Source organism: Athene noctua, chromosome 6 (assembly GCF_965140245.1).
Source record: "Athene noctua chromosome 6, bAthNoc1.hap1.1, whole genome shotgun sequence".
NCBI lineage: Eukaryota > Metazoa > Chordata > Aves > Strigiformes > Strigidae > Athene > Athene noctua.
Window position 1 is genome coordinate 44,977,253 of NC_134042.1, and position 24,230 is coordinate 45,001,482.

Sequence of the window (24,230 nt, forward strand, 5' to 3'; positions counted from 1 at the left end):
AGATCATCAATGTCATGCAAAAGGAAGAAACGACACATTTTAGCATTCAGGGTTACCACTGTGCGCATCTGGTCTGACCTCCTCTTTCCAGAGGGCAAACCATTTCGTCATGACCTTTCTCCACCAAGATCAAAGCCTTGTTTTGTGCTAGAGCAGACCTTTTGCAAAAACTCTTCCAACCTAATTTAGAGACTTCACATTTTCACATTTCTTTCACCCTTGTGAAACCCATGATCCTGGACATTGGAAGTACAGAATACTCTAACATGACTTTTTTCTAATTCAGCAAAAAGTCCAGAATTAGTCTACCTGCTCCAACCTATCCATCTGCAATAGTGTGAAAAAGTACCAAGTTCTTTTGTTTCCTATTTACAACCCAAGAGAATTAAAAACATAGCAACAGCAAGATGCTGGGGTATGAGTGGGAAGGTGAAAATGTATACAGGCTGCCTTGTGTCTGAAATAATCTGTACAGGGTACATTTCTCTGTTTCTTGACCTTGTTGTAGACTAGATAAGTTCAGAATTATATTTAAAACCAATGCGTATGTTTAAATAGACCAGGCAAAATTTGCATAGCTGCCTACTGCTGTCAATGTTTCTTCAAATGATTCTCTCTTTTCTTTTCCTCTATAGACAGAGACTTGAAAAGAATGATAATTTTATCCCATGTATTAGTGACCGCCTGTCCTCCCAGATATTTTCAGTCTGGAAGGAGTAAAGGACTGGCACAAATAGCAGGTGCAAGAGGGAAAAAAAAAAACCCTACTCATGAGAAAAAGCAACACTTCTGATGCTCTCTTCAACTCAGCTGGATTGCATCTTTCTTCCATGGCATCACTTGAAAAATAAGACCCTGAACTTGCACCATTGCACTCAGATTCTTAGGAACACAGGCAACATCATCAGATCACACACCAGATCAGGCCAGCAGCTGCTTCTCCTTACAAGAAGTTAAACTGGGTATTTCAGAGGAAGATGTTAACTACCTCAAATGGAAAATTCTGGAATAACATACACATAAAATGATTGCTTCCCCTGCTTCTCTAATTACTTTCTGATTCATGGAAAAAAACCAGAAGAATCGGTACCCCTGCTTTAAAAAAAAACCCTCATGATCTGCATGCATTCTCATGATCCAAAATAAGGGCATGTTCTTAAACAGGAGCCTAGCAAAATATTTTCCTGTTCCTATATATCACTCAACTTAAAATTGCCACATTCCCAATAAATTGAAGATGCAGGTTTAACAACTCCATACAGTTATGAAAACAGGACAGGAAGAAGGCAAGCATGCTGACAGACATGAAGCCAAACTAGTCTCTGTCTTGGCCCAGCTGTAATGCTGTCCTTCCAAGCATGCAACCTTCTTCCTCCTCCATGCATTTTAGTCGCAATTAAATATTTTACATCCACAAAATACTCTCCACATCTCTTGCTCTAATTAGGATTGTCAATTTGACAGCCCTCTGACCGTGGGGCTAACTAAGCCGGGGATGACTTGGTGGCATACTTCACACTGGCTGAGACAAGTTTCTCTGAAGAAAAAAAAAAAAAAAAAAGTACTAAATTAATTTAAAAAAAATAAATCGGTATTTTTTTCAAACCTTAGATACTACAACATGAGTCGAAGCTATTTACGTGTGAGGATGCCTGAGGGAGTGCAGGAGCGTGGAAGGGAGGAAGGCAATAGTCAAGCGAAGCAGATAAATTGCCCAAACACCTCCTCAGAGAGTGAAAAGCTTTCCAGATGGGTCTAAGATGTTCACTCAGACACTCCGTAGATTCATACACCACTACAGAAATTATGTGGTGTCTAAGGGGGAAATGGTATTTCCAGTTTAGAACTTGATCCTATCATCCCTCCACCGTCAGAAAGTCCAACTATCTTACCTGAAACCTCTTACTCACTACAGCATGTGCCTTTCCATCAGCTGCTCCTCCAGCAAGAGTAGTACTATGCTCACACATTTTTCTTCCTGAGATCCTGAATCAGTCACTGTGTTTTATACTGGACAGCTGGGATGGGAACAGCTCTGCAGCAGCTGCTCTCCTAACAGCTCCACTCCACCGCCACACTCACTGCTTACTCTGTGTTCAGTGACCTTCTGCGAACCACACCTCTCTCTGCCCTTCTGGTCACCAGTTTCCTTCCCATTAACACACCCTGCAGATAGATCCAGTACACAAACACTCTCATTCATCTCCAACACCTGCTCCTCTTCTCTGCTGCCTTCTCTAAGGAGAAATGTCATCCAGGCTGAAGATGCTGTTGCAGTGTATAGCAAAGCATTAAAAGGATGAGGGCAAAAGCTGTCCAAAGAAAGTGCAACAAGGGAGGCTCCCCCAAGTGAAAGTGATAGGACAGAATCACTGTTTCCTAATGGCTATCTGGAGACAAAAATCTTTAAATCCATCTGAGTCCTCCCAAGCAGCCAGAGAATTGGTTAGACTCCACCCAAAACTATGAGCCTCCTGATGGTGCTCCCACATGCACCAAGTCCTGGTGCTCATCACACACGGACACTCCTGCGAGGGGCCTGGGTCAGACTCAGGCAGTTCCTTCCACCAGACAGAAGTCCCTGCCCAGGCATAGGCTAATGAGCAAATAAGATTTTGGCTCTTTTGCTCCACTAGTGCTTAAGCCACCTTCCCTGTGCAAAGCTCAGCAGTTAAAGACTTACCCATTGCCTTCAAAGACCACAGTAAATATTTCAAATATAAGTGTCTGGAAGTGAGAAACCCCTTCAAATTCTCCTCATAATTTAATTAGGAGTTGAAAATTTGCAATCTCTCTGACTGGATTTTTGTACAAATACAAATACAGATTTAGCCACCTAGCTAGCAGCTACGTTGACAAAAAAAAAATCAAAATATCTAGTTCATAAACTATATTATGCTATTTTGAAGCTAAATTCATACATTGGAGTTTATGAAGAGTTTAAAAATCTCAAGGCAAGATGTTAATGTTCTTTATAGTACATTTGCTATGAAAAAATCTAGACATGACAAGTCCCCCCTAATAAAACATTAGTGTAGCTCTACTGGGTTGCAATTAACCTTTTTGTCAAGGTTTGTCTGGTCTTAAAAGGATCAGAAATAATGAAGGCTTTTAAATCAGTGTAACAGTGAACTACCCAATAGCTCAGACTGCAGTGAAAACACTTGGGTTAAGAATGATAGTCTGTGTAAAAAACAACTGCAAAGGGTAATTACAGCAATGTTTGTGTTGATTCCTGCCTGCAGAAGTGTAAGTAACACCTCCAGACCACAGAATCATTTAAGTTGGAAAAAACCTTTAAGATCATCGAGTCCAACTGTTAACCTAACACTGCCAAGTCCACCACTCTCCTCTCACTGCGGAGCAGGAAACCGTTAACACACAGAATGCTTAAATAATATATACTCTATGACTTACCCACAAAAACAAAGAGCTAGCACCACTCAGAAGTAAGCAGTTTGGAATTCAGTTGGTAACATGGACCATCTTTTTGCATCAATAGTTAGTATCTACAAATCTCAACTATTTCTAAATGTTCAGACAGTAAAATCAATGCAATGGCTGGCTGTTTGCTCTTTATAGCAGGTAAAGAATAGCTGAAAGAGCTCATTGTCTCTTCAAAAAATTTAATCATCCTGATTTTGCTTTGTTAGAGAGAGAGGGATAAATGGGATTCCTGAATAAATAGAATAGTGGTCAAACAAACCTCAATCACTCCCACGATGCAGTCAAACTATTTACTGACTTAAGAACCACAGAGCCTATTCAAATGTAATTCAGAATGTTAGGATAAATTTCCTAATTTGAAAACCTGTGCATTCCACTGTCTGATAATGCACTGCACTCCTGGCATTTTTACATATGACCTCTGCTCTTGCTTGGTGTTATATTTCCAGTTACCATCTATCTACCCACTGCAACTACTGGGAAGCTCAAAAAGGATGAAGAATCACTGGATAATCTTGGGCATATCACTCCACCTCTCTGAGCTTTAGTTTCTTCTTAAAATGAAGATAAAGCTAATGACCTACTTTGCAAGCCATTTTGAGATCTACCGATGAAAAGTGTCAAGATTTATACACCACTAGACTACATTTAGTATACAATGTATTTTTAAATTTCATTCTGACAAAGCTGTAAATTTACAGTGCACAACTTCTTAAATTTCATGTTTCTGCAACTGAAGCTAAACTTCATACACACACAGAGGGACCACCAAGGACTTGCTTCCCATAAGTATATAAAATACAAATGTAAGTTTTGGGGAAAAAAACAAAAAAAATCCCCCAAAAAAACAAGACTAAGTCCTGTAAATGTCAGTCAACTGTATTTTAGGAATTTGTCAGATAGCAAAATGGTGCCATTCAATGGTCAAGGAAAAAGGCCAAAGGCTCATGGTCAAAAGGAAGGCAGCTGCTAGAAATGAAAAAGCAGTATATAATAAAGCACACAAGGATGGGAACAAAGAGGGAACAAGTATGTGAATGTGAAATTGTGGCTTATGACAAAGGACATGGAAAGCTAAAGACATAGGAAGAATCCTTCTCTGGCTATATTTATTACAGTAACAATGAAGTTTTTAAAGAACTCCCAGAGCACAACCTAAAAGCTTTCTGCACCCATATGCAGAAAGGGCAAACAGGCTGACCAAAGTAATTACAGGTTGCTCTGCTTGATCTCAGTGCCAGGCAAAATGAGAGAAAAGATGATCTGAGTTTCAGTATGTTTAATAAAAAAGAAAAGGAAAGGAACATCATGAATGGCTGTCAGTATGGAATGATGTAAAATACCCCATAATGTTAATTTCATTATTTGATAAGAGTATAAATTTGGTTCAGGAAGACAGCCACACGCCCTGACAAAACAAGTTGCATACGGCCAGCCGGAGCCACAGCATGTGTATGATGTACACCAGAAAGGCATGAGCCAGAGCAGCTCCCTGTTCCAGTGCTCCCTTTCTGGGGCTGGGCAGAAACGTGGACCATTGACTTGACGACAGCCTCAGCAGCTGCCCCTGGTTTGCTCCCACCTGCAGTCAAGGACTCAACAGCTTTCAGATCAGCACAGCCATGGTGTTTATCATAGAACATCACCTCACCCTGGTGCTGCATTTGAATCATCTGAGAGCCACAGGTTGGCCAAATCCTCTTGTATGGTAATCTTCACCGAATTGACACTGTGTGACACTCTCAACAAAATATTGAGACTACGCAGTTCAGTAAATTACGGATTAAATGGATGAAGAACTTGCTACCTGGCAGATATCAAACAAGGAGTAGTGGAAAACAGTAAAAAATTATTACTGAGAGCCTTCTGGACCCCAGTGAATAGGTCCCCTACTATTCAGTGCTTTTCTCTGTGGTTTGAAAGTCATTATAAAATGACTGATAAAAATCCCCAGATGACAGAAAGATTAGAAGAATGTTAAACAGTAGCGAGGGCAGTCACGCAGGACGATGTGCTTGTAACTGGGCATGTGCCATTAAAATGCATTTTAAGTGGAAATCAGCTATCTAGGCAAAAGCAATGCAAACTGTATCTCCAGTGCAGGAGGGGTAAATGTCCCTAGCAAAGAACAGTTCTAAAAAGGATACAGAGATCTTGGGAGATGAGCAATTCAGCATGTGATTTGCTTTGGAAAAAAGTCACCTACTCCTCGGACATATAACAGTAAGAACTAGGCTTGGAGATGCTGAGCAATGGGAATATTGAGGAGTCAGCTGTGAACACACCTGGCTACAATACTGGCCACAGAAAATGACTGGGGACCAAGGAAGCTGAAATCCATGCTGCCACAGCTTCATCCCTACTGCTGCCGCCGAGCTGGATTAAAGCACAGTTAAAATGTCTGTCTATCTGCCATCACCAGACCTCCAAATTCAGGCTAGACAGAGGTTTAAGGAGCTCAGCTCATTTACATTATCAAAGGAAGGTGGAGTGATGACTTGATTATATGTGTAAGTGCCTTAATGTGACTTTTTTAGCACAGTGGAAAAAAAAAAAAATGCATAAGATGATGCCACCGCAAGAAGCTGAAGCCAGGTTAATTTAAATATGACACTTTTTTTAAAGCCAAAAGTGTAATGAGAAAGCAAGAAAAATACGAAGGAATGCGGTGGATCCTCAGTCTCTTCAGACTTCTAAATTAATACTGGGTGTTTGTCTGGAGGGGAAGGTTTAGTTACACACAAGTTCATGAATTCAGCAAAGGAGTAACAGTGAAATGTAATGCCCTGTGATACACAGATAAGATTCTTAAACTCTCTAAATCTACTATATTTATACTTAATATTTTATATATGCCTTATGAGTGTTCAGTTTTCTACATAGAAGGGGTATCCATCTACAAACAGTTACTGCTCTAAAGATCAACTTCCAGTTTAATTCATCTTCTCACAGGTTTAGATTTGATTTCAATGGGATTTCTTTTTCATTGCACATTAAACTTCTAGAAATTTACAGACAGTTAATGTGCATTGTGGGTTGCTAATGGAGCACACAAAGGCCTCAAAAGGCAATACCAGATTCAGAAAAGTACTTGATTTCTGTGAAGTAAACTAAACAGTTCTGCATATGGAAATTCTCTCCATCACAGTGGGTCTCTGACAGCAGCAAAGAAAGCCTGGGGTGGAGGGCAGAAATAAGGCCTCAAAGCATCACCCCTAGGAGTGAGGAAACAACTACCTCTCGTGACTGTTCAAGCCTTTGCAGTGATTGCTAAAAGCACCACTAACATGTCACTGAAGACAATAACAAGGATGCTTGACCTGCAGAAGCAGGAGCAAAGTGACCTCAGAAGGTCTTCCCTGATTACTAGCAATATAGATCAGAGCAATAGGAAACAGCACCAGAACAAGTGGGTCTCTATAGCATCAAGACCTTTGTTATTACAGCCATGGAAAGTGCAATAAACACAGTAAGGGTATCCAAATTGTGACCTATAAAATTACTGTTATGGATTACTGTCCAGGTGATGTATTCAACAGGGTACACTCTGCTTCAGCTAAAGGTAGAAACCTCATTTTCATGCTCTAATCCCTCCACCCACTTCTATTATCACCAGGATTGATACCTCCTCAAGGAAAAAAGTTCCCATGTGCAACTAGTTATATATGCTTAATAACTTGCAGTTATTAAAGATAAAAAAGGATCAGAATTATAGGCTTAGCAAGGATTAGCAAGCATAAGTGCGTATTTCTGCAACTACTACACTTTTTATAGCCCTGTCACACTCCGAGATAGAGTTGTATCATTATATAGAGTTATATAACCATAAAGAGTTATATCACTGAAAGCATTACAGCATTGTCCCAGACAGTCTTGATTATCAAAGTCTGGCTCTACTGAGTGAAAAAAACCCCCAACTTCAGGATACTGCTGTGCCATCTCCTGATCCCATCTGTTAACAGCACACGGTCCTGAGTTGCAGGGGCCTCATTAACACATCTCTGCATCCTAATTCAGCATCCCATCAGTATTCACCAGAACTTCCCAATCACTTCCAGCAGATGACAAGCCTGACACTTCACTCAAAAGACACTCAGGATAACCAGTGAGAATCCTACCTTGAAAAACCAAGTTTACCTAGAGGCCACATTTTCTCTTCACTGATGGTAACAAAGGAAATAAAGCCATTGCACAACTAGGTGAAACTCCACTATTAGACAAAAAATGCTGGTCTTTTTTTCTACCCTTAAAATTTCAGTTCAATATAATCTACAGCACTCCTGGCTTCAAACGGTGTTAACATTTTAAGTGGCCCCATTTGTCCTTCTAATAGTTAGGGCCCAGAAAAATGGCTTCATTTTTTTCCTGACAAATAAACATAAGATTATTACTACTGTGTGTCTTTGGAGGGACTGAAAGTCTTCAGATGTTTCTAAAAGGCCATTGGGTAAAGATAGAATAAAAGCACAGCAAGCTGATAAAAGCATCCAACTGTGAGCCTACAATGGTACAAACATTAAAAAAAAATTGTTTGGGTTTTATTTTCTGAAATAAAATATATAATATGATCTTTTATATGCTTATAATGGCCTTCCACCTCTGCTGTGTAAGGCATTCAGTCAGGACACCTGGGGATCCGGCCCTCCATCACCACAGGTAGGACCTATTGCTTGGTACCAAATCCAGATCAGACAAGTGTTCATATAACCAAAGAGGAGATGGAGAAGGAAAGAAAGAGACACCAGACAAACACAGCACAACTTCTTCACCAGAAAATAAGGCACCGTCCCAGTGACCACCAAGTGCAGTCATCATCTGTGACATCTCCTGCCCCATCACTAATTCTCACGCCTCTTCTTCCACACTGCCACCATCCACAGCTCATCCAACCACCAACTCAGGAGCTGGGGCACTGCAAACCAGAAACCAAGTCAACGGAGAATTTTCTCCACACCCTAAAGACCTGCACAATTGCCAGTGGCATCTTCACCCGGGAGTAAACATGTCAAGCAGGTGGCTGATGCTTCCTTCTGTTATCATCTTCCACCGCTCTTACTTGAGATGCTGGGGTTTTTTACACTTTTGCACGCTCAGACACTTTTTAAGTAATTTTCCATTTACAAGGATACAACAGTACTTTTTGGTCACTGTTACATTGCTATACATCATAGGTCTCCCACATATCGCCCAGTGATAATAGATAGCAGCATGGGTAACAAGAAATCAAGCGAGTCAGATATTTAGTGTTGAACTGCTTATACCCTCTCAGAAAACGAGGTTTTTGATCTCTGCCCCTATATTTTATTAGAGGAAGGTAGCTTTTAAATATCCCTTTTCTGCAGTCTTGCTTTCAGTCCACTATGTTTCAACAGCTTTCTGGACTGCAACAAATTCACAGTCTCCTGGGTGAGCAAGGAAAATTTTTCATTACTTTTACTCCCTCTGCAAGCAACCCCCCCCCTCCTCCTCCTCCTCCTTTCTGACGGTGCTAACACACAGCAAACAGTGAGCACACAGGTAAGCAGAGAGATACACCATCTGTCGCAGTGTCCCAGACCTCTCTAACTCCCCTCGCTCACACGGGGCTACTCCCCATGATGTCAACTATATTTTTTTGTACTGAGCCTGTAAACAAGCATGCTTTTGAGCCCATATTGGGAAAAAAATCCCACCTCTGCCTTGCAACGTGCTTTGCAGTAAGACAACTATTTTCTTGTATGTCCTGTTTTCACAAACACAACAAGCTCCTCAATAACTTCTAAGCAGTTTTGCATCCTCAGCACTGGGTCACCACTCCCTGTCCCCCAAAACTGCTGTCCCCTTGCAAGGTCTGCACAAGATGCACACTGTGTTGCAGCCACTGCAAGCAGATCTCGCAAACCCAACCATCTATTTCCAGAAGCCAGGACACACAGACACTCTGCAGTGTAGATACACCCATTGTTATGATTTAAATACCAAATCCTTGTACCTTGTAGGATCATGATATACGGAAGCTTCACAACAAAGCAACATACCTTCGAACAGTGCAGAATATATTGGTACAGAGAGATTATTGCATAATGACATCAATATTTTATTTCTGTTGAATTTTTTATCTAAAATTTACTGCTCTCATAGGTAATAGACAGTAACTCATCTGCACCATAGTTATGTATTATGTATTGCATGGTCCTGGCAGAATTTCTGAAGAAAAATCCTTCTTTTAAAAGGAAAAAAGAAAATAGCCTTTTTAATGACAAATCCCAGCACTCAACAGCAGTATTTTACTGAAATGTTTTTTACAAAAGTTTTAAAATTCTCCACTAAATTGTAATATATATGTTTACCAATCTCATAATTCGAAAAGAAAGTGGCCTGACAGCTTCTAAGAACACTGTAATGTTATCTGCAAGAACAATGAATTATGCATCTCTCAGAGCACTAACTGACAAAACAACACTGTGATTCCAGTGCCGTAGGATCCCACAGAATCACCCAATTGAGACACAAAGAGTAATGCAACAGTGCTACTTTCCCATCCTTGGAGTAAAATGGTGCAAATATTTGAATATGATTTTTTAAATATAAAGAATATAAGATCTAATTTATGCAAAAGCAGAAGAAAAATCAGGTCAATGGTTTGTAATTATGGAACTTGTTGGATGTATTGATCAATGTTAATCAATGTTCTAATCAAAGCACACAGAGCAAATTCTTAAAGACTCCAATAATATGTCTTAAAGGCACTTGAGAGATGTGGCTATACTGCCTTCTGCAGTGTTTTGGTTTGTGGTTTTGTTTTAAAGTATGACTTTGACAGAAGTAAGTGCTCTTTAAACATACAGTCAAACCTCTCTGGCTGCTGATGACAATATTTTGCAATGTTCATAGTTAATACCTGGCATTTTAACTAATGGTACCCTTCACTGGAGAACAGCAGTACACAAGTTACACGCTTCACAGTTATTGCTCTTTCTCATATGAACATATATTGTTCCTGTAATGGATGCCAGATGGATTCTGCTCCTCCTCAGTCACAGGACAGTGAGGGCGAGAGCTCAGCCCCCCAGCATATCCCCACCTCCACAGGGAAAGCAGTAGAGTACAAATCTCCCAGGCCAAGAATCCATAGGAGGCAACATTCATCATTTCTACATTTGGGAGCCACCTTCAATACGTTTTCCCTGTCCTGCTGCAGCCACACACTCCTCAGTGCAACTATGTACCACAGAAAATGGGGCAGAGCTGGTGAAAGGCAGGGGTTTGGGGGCTGGTTGCATATGAGATACATCTCAGTCCCCCCAGAAAGCATCAAATAGGAAAATCTACAAGAGGATCCTTGCAAAGACTGGCTTTTTCCTTGATGAGCTCCTACTACACATTACATACACTGCAGCAAGGAGCCAGTCCCATGCCTTCAGACCTCTACAATTAAAGTACTTTCAATTAACTAGCATTTATCCTAAAAAAATCAGATTATTTCCATGCAGAAGAATTCCACAGTATGGAGATGAAAGTGAAATAAAGGAATATTTGCAGGTTGCTAAGTGAATTGCAGAGGCAGTAAAGCTTATGATGGCTGAGAAGGTATTCCTATATCAGAATTTATAACTTTATGGATAATACTCTCTAGACAAAAAAAATTCTCATATTTGGTATTAGCCCAAAGAGAGACCTTTCATTTTATTTTAAATCTGCTTTATAAATCTACTTTTTAGTTATCCAAACATATATAGCAAGTGTTATCTAGATCATAAGAAATTAGTTTAAATTCTGTTTGCATTCAAATGACACCAAGTTTATACTAAAGAAGATGGCTCAGAGCACACATGCCTCTCAGTGAGAAATCAAGCCTTCTCAAGTGAAGAGAAATATATAGCAAGGAATTAATCATCAGAAGGCAACTTCCAAGAGAAGATGGGTTGTGGATGCTGTAGCATATATGCCCTTCTTTAAGTGTGCATTTTATCTAAAGCAATACACGTGAACCTGACACAAGACACACATGTCTTATAAGCAAAGCAGAGGTAGATCCTCTGCTCCTTTCCCCACCAATTATCTCTGGCAATAGGTTGTTAGGTGACAAGAGCATGGCACATCTCAACAAACACCACCAGCAGCTGTTAAGTAACAACATCCACTGCCGTGCAGTCATTGTTGCTGACCAGCAATAAAGGACCCAAACAAGCTATTCCTTTCACATTTCATGTCCAAGAGTAAGAAAGGGAGGAAATAACATCTCAGCACAAAGGACTTGAAATTATTTTTTTTCTGAATATACCAGTCCCTTAGGAGAAAGGTCTCCCAAAACAATGCAGTAGTTACTCAATTTTTTTAAATTAAATTAACATAATTAAAATTACTCAAAACTATCTAATTTTTAGCAAATGCCAGCTGTAGTGAAGAAGCAGTAAAATTACAAAGAGAAAGGAAGGCTTGAGACTCTGGCGAAACATTATTAGGGCATTTCCATTCATGGTGATTTATCTTTTATTTTTAAGCAATAATTTAGGAGAGTGGCATTGAAACTCTGACAGGTCACAAAACATTTCCCGAATTCAAGACAAAGTTCACAGACATGACACGTCCCTGTCACAGGACTGAGTTCAAGCATGTACTTTATCATTTACAAAAAAATAATAGTGTATTTCATATTTACCTTTTGTTGAGTCATCTTCAATCGGTTGTTTGAACAAAGTGATATCCTTAAAAGTGCACAAGAACAAAACCACTTTTTCATGCTCATTTCTTATAGGTGCAATTTGCATGTAGAACCAAACCGGGGTTCCTGAAGCAGAGAAAAAGGTGACGTCAAACTGTGGTGTAGCACAAACTTTCCCCAGCCTGTACATAGAATACTTGATCATTTATGTCATTATAACATATGTGTTGTTTAGGACCATATCTCAATATTTCTACACCTCACAGATCTTTTAATTTCACCTCCTCTAGGAAAAACAACACATTCCCATTTTTGCAGCTTCATTACTCCAATTAGACAATATAGGCTTTATAAATCTCCATTCTGAAATAAAATATATTATTCTTCCCCTCTTGCTCTTGTTTTTTCCCAGCACGTCTCACAAACTTAGTGTCAGCAAGGTAGGAAGGCAAGAAAAAATGGATGGATGGTGTCTTTGATTCCTTCTGCACATAACATGGAGCTATCAAATCTGAAACTGGTGGAGCATACTATCAAATACTCCAAATTTGATGCTACTCCATTATTTAAGATGATCTGAGAGAATCCAGACATAGACTCTAAATGTCCTATCAGGAGAAATCAGGAGATTTTATTTCCTTTTTATGTTTCAGGTCATACCCTCCATTCCTCATTGTCCTGTCCAGTGGAGCACTCTCTCAATGAAGTCATCTCCATTTAGCTTTTGAAATAAATACAAAATATATTTTTAAGATCCTACTACTCATCAAATAAACAGCCCCAAAATGCCTACAGTTCTGAAGTGGACAGCATGGCTTTTGGTAAATCCTCACTGTTCACACAGGGCTCCTGCAGGTGCTCAGAAGCTGAAACTGCTCTTATTTCCTCCTAGGCTGAAACGCACATGGCAGTCCCCTATGTACACGCAGATCTACTTTGTAAGGGGTGAAATCCTAAAAGACTTTAAGCAATTTGCTTAGAAACACCCTGTTCATCTGCAGGAACGTGAATGTCAGAGATGCTTTCCATTCAGCAAATCTACATCCCCATGGCTGTGTCCTCTCCCTGCCAAACCTGCACCTACATACGCTGCACTATAAATGCCTTCACAGCCAGCTAATTACCTTTGGGATTTGACGTGCTTTCAGCCAGCTGACATAATGGCTTTTCTCCTGAGCTGCCTGAATGCCAGCCTGAGCGCTGAAACGTCGAGACAAGCCGCTTGCTCACTGTTATCCCACGGGCACCACTGGCCCCCACAAATCTCTTCTAATGCACCACATCTGGGAGTTGTGCCAGGAACTGCAGCATAGATGCCCAGAGGGCATTGAAACCCACTTGGGCTAGGACTACTGTGGGGATGGTTAAAATCCACAAGGGTTCATGACAAAATGTGGCATTGCTGAACTGGGATAAAACCAGTAACTTTCTAGCAGTAAACTGGAGAGATGGGGGACTGCTTTTTGTGGTAATTCCAAAGCCATTATGCTGACCACTTGATTATCTCTTATCTCATTTCTCAGTTGCTAACCCAAGATAAAAGTCTCTTTTCAGAAATCCTAAAACAGAGTGCTGCAGGTCTCTGGAGTAATACTGTACTTGCACTTCCAACTGGAAACTCATTCGCACCCTTTCAAAAGCTCTGAAAGTAAGTAGGCAAAATAAAGTGTACAACAGCACTGATAATCAAATACAGAAGCAAGGTGGCTGCTGTAGAAGCAGCAATCTGGGCAAAAGCAGGCAAAGAGGTCTCCTGAGTATTACCATATATATATACATATATATATATATATGCCTGCCTTACATGGTTGCTGAATGGGTGGGTAGAGCTGAAGACTATATATGAGGGAATGAAGTAAAGCAGAAGAAAGTTGTAGCAAACTTTCAGGTCTGAACCCAAAACCTGCAATCTGGGTTAAAAAGCCAAGGGGGCGTGTGAAGTCAGCAGTCATATGGATGCTGCCAGAGAACATCAGCTCGTAAAGATCATCTCTACGCCAAACGAAAGAAGGATGGGAAAGCAACCTGAAAATCTCAAAATCTCCCTCTGCCAAAAGCATAAAGGAATGGGTGAGGAAAACAAACAAACAAAAAAAAATTATGCCACATCATCAAAAATACACAACAGCTCTGGACCTACAGTTTCAAAATGTGGGTGGAAGGGTGCTCTGAGATCACTGTAAACGCCATGCAGGTTCTCTGCATGTGATAAACACAAGCCCTTCCACACAGTAACTGTTTACATTTTGCAGAAGTATATTCATACCGACAGATAACTATTCTTTATTTCTTTATCTGCTCCAACATTCATCCTGAAGAACAGTTTCTTGAAGAACCTTCTTCCGCAAGGCTCAGAGTGACACACGGAAGCAAACCCTGGGCAAACCAGCTGCTGAACTGGAGCCAAAAGGTGAGCCTATTAGCATTAGCAAGAGGTTGAATTTTGGGCTTTGGGTGATGGAGAAGAAAGTTGGCAACAGATGTTATGGATGGGAACTGACCCAAGTCAAATATGAGTACTTTTCCATAAAGTTCTTCTATAATCCTGCATAACTTATGGAAAGTATAGGCTTGGAGATCTGGGAAAATGTGAAGATTGGGCAACTGCAGTTCAATAAATCTCTAAAGCATCATCAAGCTCCAGGAGACAATTCGTAACCCAAAGCAAAAAGTCATTGTCTCCAGGCAGCTGAACCAGGGGGAAGGCTCCCCAGCCCCACAGGACCTGCACCCCATACTAGGCAATGAAAGCCAAACCAAACAATATATCTCCAACAAGATGGCTCTTGGCGTGTGTTTGACATGGTCACTGACCCAGTCAACTGGACTCATTCTGCTCAGGGCAGAGTAACCAGTTTTTCTGGAGTGTGTTTCATCTAATAGTTTTGGCTTTCTGTCTTGGGAAGATGGCCTGCACCAGTGGAGGAGGCTGCTCATCTCTACTGACAACAGGAGGGAATTTCAACCACCAGCCCGGGACAGATGTCCCCACTGCACAAGTCCAGCATGAGACCATACAACAGTGCAGGTTTTGCTTAGTATGTGCTATAATGTTGATAAGCCAGAAGTAGTGCTACCCACATACATGGCAGGACAGAAAATGTAACTGGAGTGACTCATGGTTAACACAAAATGAAGAAAATCTTCTCTGGTTCTGGTAACCTCCTGTAAACCCAATGCCATCAAGAGGAAGGAACTTCAGTCCCAAATCTCATTAAGTGACAAAATTCTCTGGTTTTCTAATTAATCCCTGGGTTATGAACCAAATTTAGTAATCTCACCAGAGCTCATACGTGTTAGTTTACACACCACAGAGGCATCTCAACACTGCTGGGAACATCCACTCACGGCAACCAGGGTCTGGGTTCTCACTTGTGGAGACATGGGGGTGTTTTCCTGAGGGATGTGGGGGAATCTCATTCAGGATTTCTTTTCACTTAACCCAGTCAGTTTCCCTTCAGGGAAACAATCTTCAAAACTAAATATATTTTGGAAAGAAGGAGTCAGACTAGAGACAGCAGGGAACAACTACAACTACTATTCTTGGCAATCTGAACACTTGTCCTGAAAAAAAAGAGCTCTCTTCTTGAGCTGTGACAACCAAAATACCTGTTTTTTCTCTAAATCTTGCCCCAAATTTACCCACAAGACAAGATGAAAATGTATTTTAGTCTATTATGTACTTTAAATATGTTTTATCACTCCCAATACCATACACAAATATATACATACTGTTTTTCTTGTAGAGGAGAATTTCAAAGCAGTTTGACTCATAGTTGTCAAAAGTCTGTCTGACTTTTTCAATTGTCTTCTTGTCTGTCAGTTCACCATACATAAAACTGAAAAAGAAAAAACGTTTCTCTTTTCTTCTAGACAAGCAACAACTATAACATAGTCACCTTAAACAGCATAAGCATTGGAGATGCTATTAACTGTCATTTACCAAAGTTTGATTTATACTTTATTTAAATATTTAGAGTGTCACAAGCAAACCTGCAATAGCGAGTAACCGTGACCACCTTTTCTGTGTAAATGGCATCAAATAATCTACTGTAATGTTTCATTAAGTGCTTTTCTGAACATATCTTTAAGGATACATAGTTAGAAAAAGAGCTGATAACCTATAAAACCGTTATTGCCACAGCTGCAGGCCATGAGAATATTGCTGTCAAAACAGAGAAAACTGAACAAAACCTCTAAAACCTCCCAAATTTTGTTCAATCCTCTTGAAAAGGCTTCTGAAAGGACTGAAAGCTACTACAGGTAGAGGCTGTTGGCTGAGTCAATGGCTACAAATCTAACCTTGTCAAGATGCATTTGGGACAAGATAATTGTAATCCTTTTACTAAGTGGCGATTACAAAAGGAAGAAGGATTTAAGCAATAAGAAGTGATGACTGTAATTCTCAGAAAATTCAGCACAGAAAGCAAGTGTATGAGTTGTCTCAGTGTACCTACATCTGCCCTCCCTACTACCAAACATAATCATATTCATCCTCATTCTCCTTATTATATACTGCATTTTTTTTAATATTTCAGTGAAAATACAGAAAACATTAAAATGTTTTTGGAGACTCATCCCTCTCCAAGCTGAGAATATAAAAATGTAATTTTAAGTCTGCTGTTTCTTTCTAATAGACCATCTCATCTTTGCATTCTTTTCCTGGTCACACTTTCAGCTGGTGTAAGCAAACCCAACCCCCTGACCTTACTTTTGAAAGCCTTTGTAAGGCAACAACCAGGCTTTTATTGCCATTCTTCCCTGGATTAAAAATAAGCAAAGACCACTCTGTGCAAATTCCCAATTACAGAACTGAAGGAAAATGGAACATGGGATAAAAGCTTTCAGACACTTGGATTAATATATTTTTAATTGATCAGACTTTTTTTTTTTTTTCATTTTCTTCGTTCACAAACAGTTTGAGCTTCAGCTGAAACCTACAACAGACAACCCTGAGAATATGAAAGAGAAAAGCTATCAGTGCCTCTGTGGTTTCAATGCAGCTTCTCTTTTATTGATCAACAGACCTCCAAAAGTTCAATAAACATTTATTTTATGTCTACTGTTCTGAAAGAAACAATAAAACAGCATAGTGATTAGTGACTCGGCAAGCATTAAAATACTCAAGGAAGGCCAGACCATGAATCTCTTCTTTACACAGCTAACCAAGGAAGGTATGCGGCTGCTCCCAGAATAAGGTGCAGCCCAGCATGGGTGGTGGAGGCAGATGTGGGGCATCAGTGACTACAACATCTGTCTATCACTACAGATGCTTCTTCACTGGTAACACAGGGAGAGCTATTGATAAATGACATGTCGTAACTGTTACTCTTGGGACAGCACTGTAATGGTGATGCCACTGCAGCAACTGACGTCAGGGAATGGTTTTAACAGGGCAAAGGCTTCATTAAGGTATTGCTTATCATTAACATACACGGTCATCTTTAGGAAATGCAAAACACAGCCTAATGCTCATTTTCAAATGACCTGCCTTTCTTTCCTGAGTTCAGATAATGACATGAGAAGTCATCATCTCATTCAGACATGAGATGATAAAAAAAAAAAAAAAAGGAGTTTGATTGTTTTTTTTAATCTACGCCTTTTTTAATGCACTGAGGAGTTAAAGCAGATTGCTCTCCTGTCTGCAAGACAAAATAAGAGCTGGTAGTTTTCACACAGCCTGTTGTGCAACAGAATTCTCTTTTTTGTTTTCTTGAGATTTAAAACAATGTTTCTCTTAGTCCTGAAGGAAAAAATAACAATAATTTGTTAAAGTGCTTGACTTTGCATGGCTTATAATACAGAAAGTCACCATTAAATAGCATTAAAATGACAAATCATACTCAGCATTCTGAGTGGTGGACAATACCAGTTAGTGCTGCTGAATACGATTAATCAACTTTATGTTTTAAATTAAAGGCAGCTTATGATTGCAGTAAACCTGTAATATTCAAAACATACATTATTTTCACATATAAAGAGATGTTATAAAGGCTTGTGGAATAATAGAAACATTTTTCAGAAGGTGATTTTAAAAGCACTGAAGAAACCTCAAAACCACACACTGTAAAAGTTACATAAGATCTTTGCTTATCACAGGTTTAATTTAATTTAGTATGTCCTATTTTGTACACATGGAGAGATTCCTACTTCTTCAGTCAATCACTCTGTCTTTTTCTGCCTCATGTTTTTTGTTATTTAGTGCTTGTCGAGTGCCTTCAGTGCAAACCGTACAAGACATAAATATCAAAACTACTCTGCTACTGGGAATCTTACTACCTAGAAAACAGACTTATCAAAGAGAAACAAGACTTACTGAAATACTCAGAGAAAGGCACAATCTCTGATAATTTCCCTGTCTCTGAAACAGACCATTTGTCATTTAAGATGCCTGGGCTCCCGCCTCCCTTTGAAAGCATCCCTTGGCACAAAAAACCCACCTCTGGAGCTTTGTATCATGCTCTTCTGCCCCATGTCAGAATCTAGAGCAGCAGCATCAGAACAGCTCCAGGTCTACAGTGTGTGCAAGGGTGGTATTTAACAGCTGTTTGTGAAGAATTATCGAGGATAGAGAAAAGGTGAAGCCCAGAAGGCATATGATCCTACATCAATTTACAGCTCTCTTCATCCAAAAGCATTGAATGAAAAGGCAACAATTACAACAGGCAAGCATCCACCCAGGAGGAACAGCAACTACAGATACAAGTCAATAGCTTCAAAACTTTGCAAGTTAAGGAGCAGGCACCCTCTCTAAGGAGAAACAGTGCAGCTCCCTGGGTCCCACTGGCACCCTCAGGAAGGTTTCTTTGCACAGCTTTGGCAGTGCAAGGAGGCCTTCTCACACACACAAAAATCAGGTCACGGAGGTGACATCCCAGCATCCAATTTAACTTTTTTCAAGTCCAGCATGCCGTACCCACCATCCAAAACCCCGTTTCTTTGAACACGGTGAAAATTTTGCCATCAGCTTCACGGGAGCTGGGATTTTACTCACAGACTGTTTTTAATCCCACTGGAAATGGTGGTACATCAAAACAAGGGAGAGCAGGGATGCTGAGTGGAACGCTGCAAGTGTTTCAGTGGAAACGCTACCTGTAAACAACTGCTTCAGCAAGGAGATGCAATCCCTCGCCTTGCCTTGCTGCAAGGCAACACATGAACAGGGCCTAACAGCAGGTTTCTTTGAAACAAAACCAGCAACCAGCTACTCCCAGCCCAACACAAGGCCCTGAGATGCCAAGCAAAACCTGGAGCAAAATCCAAGTAAAAGGCCGGGGTAGGTCTACTAACCAGCCCACTTTTCCAAAGGCTTGATGAGAACACAGAGCTTAACTGATAAGTAACAATATCTAGAAAACACGGATATTACTTGCAACATTAAGCTGGATTTTAATGTTTTAGAACTTCATTCCTTCAACACATTCATTAAGATATACACTGTCATGACAGTGGGCAACTAGGCCTGAAACTACTGGTTTTCCTCCATGCTGGCTGATCTATTGGTGCAACTCCAGGCAGGGGTTTTTTGCATGTTTAATTGAAGGTTAGAGGTATTGCAATTGCAGATTCCCTGTTCCTCCTGGAGTGTCATCTTATTTTCAGCTGGCACAGCAATGCTTCACCAGCACACAAGTTCTTTCGCCTAAGAATCCTGTGCATTTTAGCATTCACTTATACCAATTATTCTATATATCAGCCCCAGCTACACATGCAGCTTTGGGTGACACATGCAGAAAGAACACACACTAATTCCCGTCACACAATATTCACGTAGCCTGACCCCTACGTACACTGTGCCCTCTATATAGTGCCCATGAAACTAAGGAGACTGGCACTTGTACTGAGGAATTTCTAAGGGGTTTTCCTGTAAATGGGCACATTGTTGCTGATTAAAAAGATGAGAGAACTGCAAAATTAAAGGGATTACCAGCTTGTCACAGGACAAACTCATTGTCTGAGCTGGAACAAAACTCACTCACACCTCCAGTGCCTTCAGTTCATCCACCCCTCTCTGATCAGGATCAGTCAAGACCACCTGAGACTGAATGCAATGATGACATAGGAGCAGCTCCAATGTAGGGTATGGGGTGGGACAGACAGAAAGAGGATATAGTGACTACTTGCTGGACTACCCAGGAGAAAAGCATGGGTGAAAGCTGATTTGAAGGCACTGCACCTTATAAGCAGGAGCAAACTGACCAAATACTGCAAAATTTAGAAATTGTCCTTTATCACACTCATGATTGGTAACAACAGTAACTCAAATCAGGGACTAGATTTACATTGTTTGTGTCTGTATATTTTTCTTTGGTTGGATTTTTGGCAATAAAAAGCCATAAAAACAGACCTTCACAAAACCTGCAATAAAGGTGTGACACCATAGCACTCTCATCCCAGAGCACTTGCCTTAGAACAGTAAAGCAAATATTATATATAAAGCAATTTTTTAATGTATAATGTAACATAATCTGGGCATAACATAGCAAACATGGACTGAGAGCCTGACACAGAAAGTAATATAAATAATAGCCCCAGATATCAGTAAACCTCCAGTGACATTCTATGGAGTAAGCCTAACCAGGCAGCACTGGCCTTCACAACTCTTTTCCATTCTATAAACTCTTCATTAGAGAGCACCTACAAAGCCATTGCTCTGGAAGACAACACTCTGCATATCAGACCGTGCCAAAAACCTCTCCAGCTCTCCTTTAATCTGCCAAGACTGGAATGTCTCCTAAGAAGCAGGAAACATCACACCACATATGTAACTCCAGCTAAGGCCCAGACACAAAAGAAGCAGTAGCCATGCTTTGAGTGTAGAGGCCTCTCCAAAATCCAGAGATAGATATATAGAATGATGATAAAACAAACGAACAAACAAAAATCCCTGCTATTGATTCCATTTTCCACAATAATTCTTCATTGAATTTGCATCTCCATGATTCTCCTGTATGATCTGCTTGAACGTGGTCGAAACAGGATCCTTAAAAATGGTAACTAGAGCCCATCCATCATATTCACAAAAAGCACTCAGATGGAATAAACCTTTTTGGTTGCCCCAGTATTTGAGGCATAGGGGAATTATTAACAGAGAGGTATTGCTAAACCTTCACTTCCCGAACATTTTCCTACAATCCCATTCTGCACTTTTCATGATTTCAACATGCACAGTCTACAAAAGTGCTGGCTCACAGCAAAAATACACAGTTCAATACACAGGATAGCAGAGAGCAAAGGGGAAAGCATGCAAGTATATCCAGGATGGCTGCAATAAGGCTGTTTCTTTCAGCCTCACTGAGTGTATCGACTCTGTTGCTACTGTGTGAATGAATATTTCATTTCACCACCACGTGCCCATCTCTTCTTCACTGCCCATTAGAGGACACTTGGCTGCACAGAGCAACCCTGGACCCTCAAAGCTTCCTCCCCTCCCTGGCAGATGAGAACAGTGACCACATATCAGTGCATGTTGCTTTTTGGACTAAGTGATGACTGTCATCCGAGAACAGGCTCACTGCCTGCCCTGCTCCTGCCAGCTGGAGCATCAGTCAACAATCAGTGCCTGGCAGCACCCATCTACCAAAAATCATTGCTGCAGATATGTAGTTTGCTCCTCCCAGTGCCCTGGAGTTGGTCGCTCCCTGAACATGTTAAAAAAAAAACCTACACAAACTTGTATATCAGCCACTGCTTGTTGCCTCTGCCCCTGGTTTACTTTACTCATTCACACGCATTAGGGATTTAGACTTTCCCCAAAGCATCTCCTTTTAAAGGATGCAGCAGACAAGGCGCAGATGCATGCCTCACCATAAATCACAGCTGCCTGCCCCTGAAAGACCACCAACAAAAGGAAAAAGCCATAAAGCTGCAATGCTCAGAGTAAATATATCATCAGCTTAATCGCCCTCTTGGGAATAAAGATGCAGTTTGTACATTACTGGGGGGTGGGGGTGGGGGGGGTGTGTCTGTGTGTAATAACAGGGACCTACATGGGCTACGGAACAGCCCACTGTCTCCTGGCATGATAACAGGAGAATTAACAAAAATCTAGTAAAAAAAGCCTTTCAAATACATTACGTAGAAACCCATGTTCTATACTGGATCATTAGCTAGAGCATATATTCATTTTGGTATTAGCCAGGATAAATTTCAAATGAGAGAAGAATAAGGTCTAAATCCTCATAATATTTACCCACACACACTTTTGGGAGCATCTGTAGTTTACTCATTCACTGCTAAAACTTTTTAAAAGCTTTTCCATCAGTCTTTATTCCTGCAATGCTCATCGTATCTATGCAGTTACCAGAAGACAACAGCAATTTCCAAACTGGGCAGATTTGGCTTGCTTTCAAACAGATCTCAGTGAAATATAATAAATTTTTAGATGCTCTAAATAAATTTTTTTTAAAATATAAACAACTTGAATTTAGCTTTCTTTTATTTAAAATTAAGTCTTAAAGGATCCTGAACACCACCCCAGATTTAGCAAAGGATTTAACATTAAATATTTGAGCAGTTTGTTAATCCTGGTGGAACTAACCACTGATTTTATTGGAAGTTAGTCAACAATGTGCTTAACTGAATGCACACTGTTAAGTGCTTTACCATAACACGGATAAGTTGCTGGTTTCATTCATTTAAAGTCTGTTTCAGTACTTTAATTTCTGCAAAACAATGCTTTTCTTATATCAATCATTTTTCCAAAATCTAACTGTTCTTCCTGGCAGATTATAAATTTAGAAGTGCATTGAGTGGCAACAGAGTCAACATACCTGCAAGTGCTACTCTTCTGCATGACGTCAGCCCGATGATATCCAGAGAGTTTACAAAAACCGTCATTACTATAAACTACGGGCCAGTCCACAATCTGGGCATTTCCCAACAAAAAACTTGATTCTGAAAAGAGAAAGAGAGCGAGAAAGGGCTGTTGTCAGCGGCAAAGTACATTAAAATCCTCTGCGTGTTACACAGCTGATGCAGAAAGTTATCTGTGATGGTAACTTCCACCATGAAATTTCAGAGAGAATTGAAACGAAAATGAGTATCAGAAAGGAAATCATGATGAAACAGGGCAACTCCTAGTAATGTAAGTAGCTTCTTGCACCCCAAAATACTGATATAAGCACAAACGCTTTAACAATATAGAAAGGATTCATTTATTCACATCTGGGCAAGGCATCATACTTGGTTTTCATTTTATATGTAGCTTGAAATCAACCTTAAATTAACTTGCAAGCTGAGTGTTAAATGCAGAACTGTGTGTGCGCCCAATGCTGATGACAACTCTCTTGCTTAAGACAAGTACATTTTTCCTCCTGGCAGGTCCCAGTCTGTTTTGCAGGACACAGGCAGCATCCTGGGATGAGGGACAGAGAGTGCCAGGAGCCACTGTGGAGGGGTGAGATGTGCCACCACACTTTGTGGTACACCATGAGCCACATCACGCCTGGGAGTGCAGATAATAAGGGACCTACATGGAAATTCAGCATGATCAGGGAACTCGTGAGTGCCAAAGGGACCTACACACTGAAATAACCTAAAACATGTATTGAATTTCACTGGCAGTCATTAAATATGCATATAAGAGGGTTTAGCTCACTCTAGTAACATGCATCCATTGCTGTAAATACAGAACATGGGCAGAGGGTGTTTCTAGGAGGCTGAACTCAGGTTTAAATATCACTTCAGTCATCTCTTCTTTCAGTCAGTGCCTACAGTTTATACGCACGGACTGGCACCAACACATAATGAGTTAGTCCTAAAATAGTTTTATTTACTAGTTTGGAAAGATTCTTCCATCCCTGGACGTTTTCAAAGAAGGAAATATTCTGCTTAAACACAATGTTGTGGGATTTTATGTTTATCGACACTGTAAACATTCCTAATTTTGTTTCAGAAATAATATTCTCCCTTAGTAGAGGTTCTCAAATTATAGTCTGTGATGATCTTCAAAGTTTTCTTTATTTTTACTGTTACTCTTAAATTTCATTTTGACTGCAGCTATGGAACTAACAGGTCCCATTCACTGATGCTAAAAAGCTATTAAAATATCACTATTAACGATCACTGCTGTATAGAAATTACAGGAAATGTTCCTTTCAATAGTTCTTATGGGAAAGAAAGAAAAAAAAGGAGATTT

General features: G+C 40.2%; 1 protein-coding gene across 1 annotated transcript in view; it reads right to left on the minus strand.

Annotated features, from left to right (window-relative positions):
- KCNH5 (potassium voltage-gated channel subfamily H member 5) overlaps window positions 1-24,230 on the minus strand; it is a 161,842-nt gene that overhangs the window by 125,574 nt on the left and 12,038 nt on the right. Inside the window, exons 2-4 of the mRNA XM_074909325.1 lie at window positions 22,864-22,987; window positions 15,824-15,930; window positions 12,089-12,217 (exon numbers count right to left, since the gene is read on the minus strand). Of these exons, the coding sequence (XP_074765426.1) occupies window positions 12,089-12,217; window positions 15,824-15,930; window positions 22,864-22,987 (360 nt within the window). The remainder of the gene's footprint in view (window positions 1-12,088; window positions 12,218-15,823; window positions 15,931-22,863; window positions 22,988-24,230) is intronic.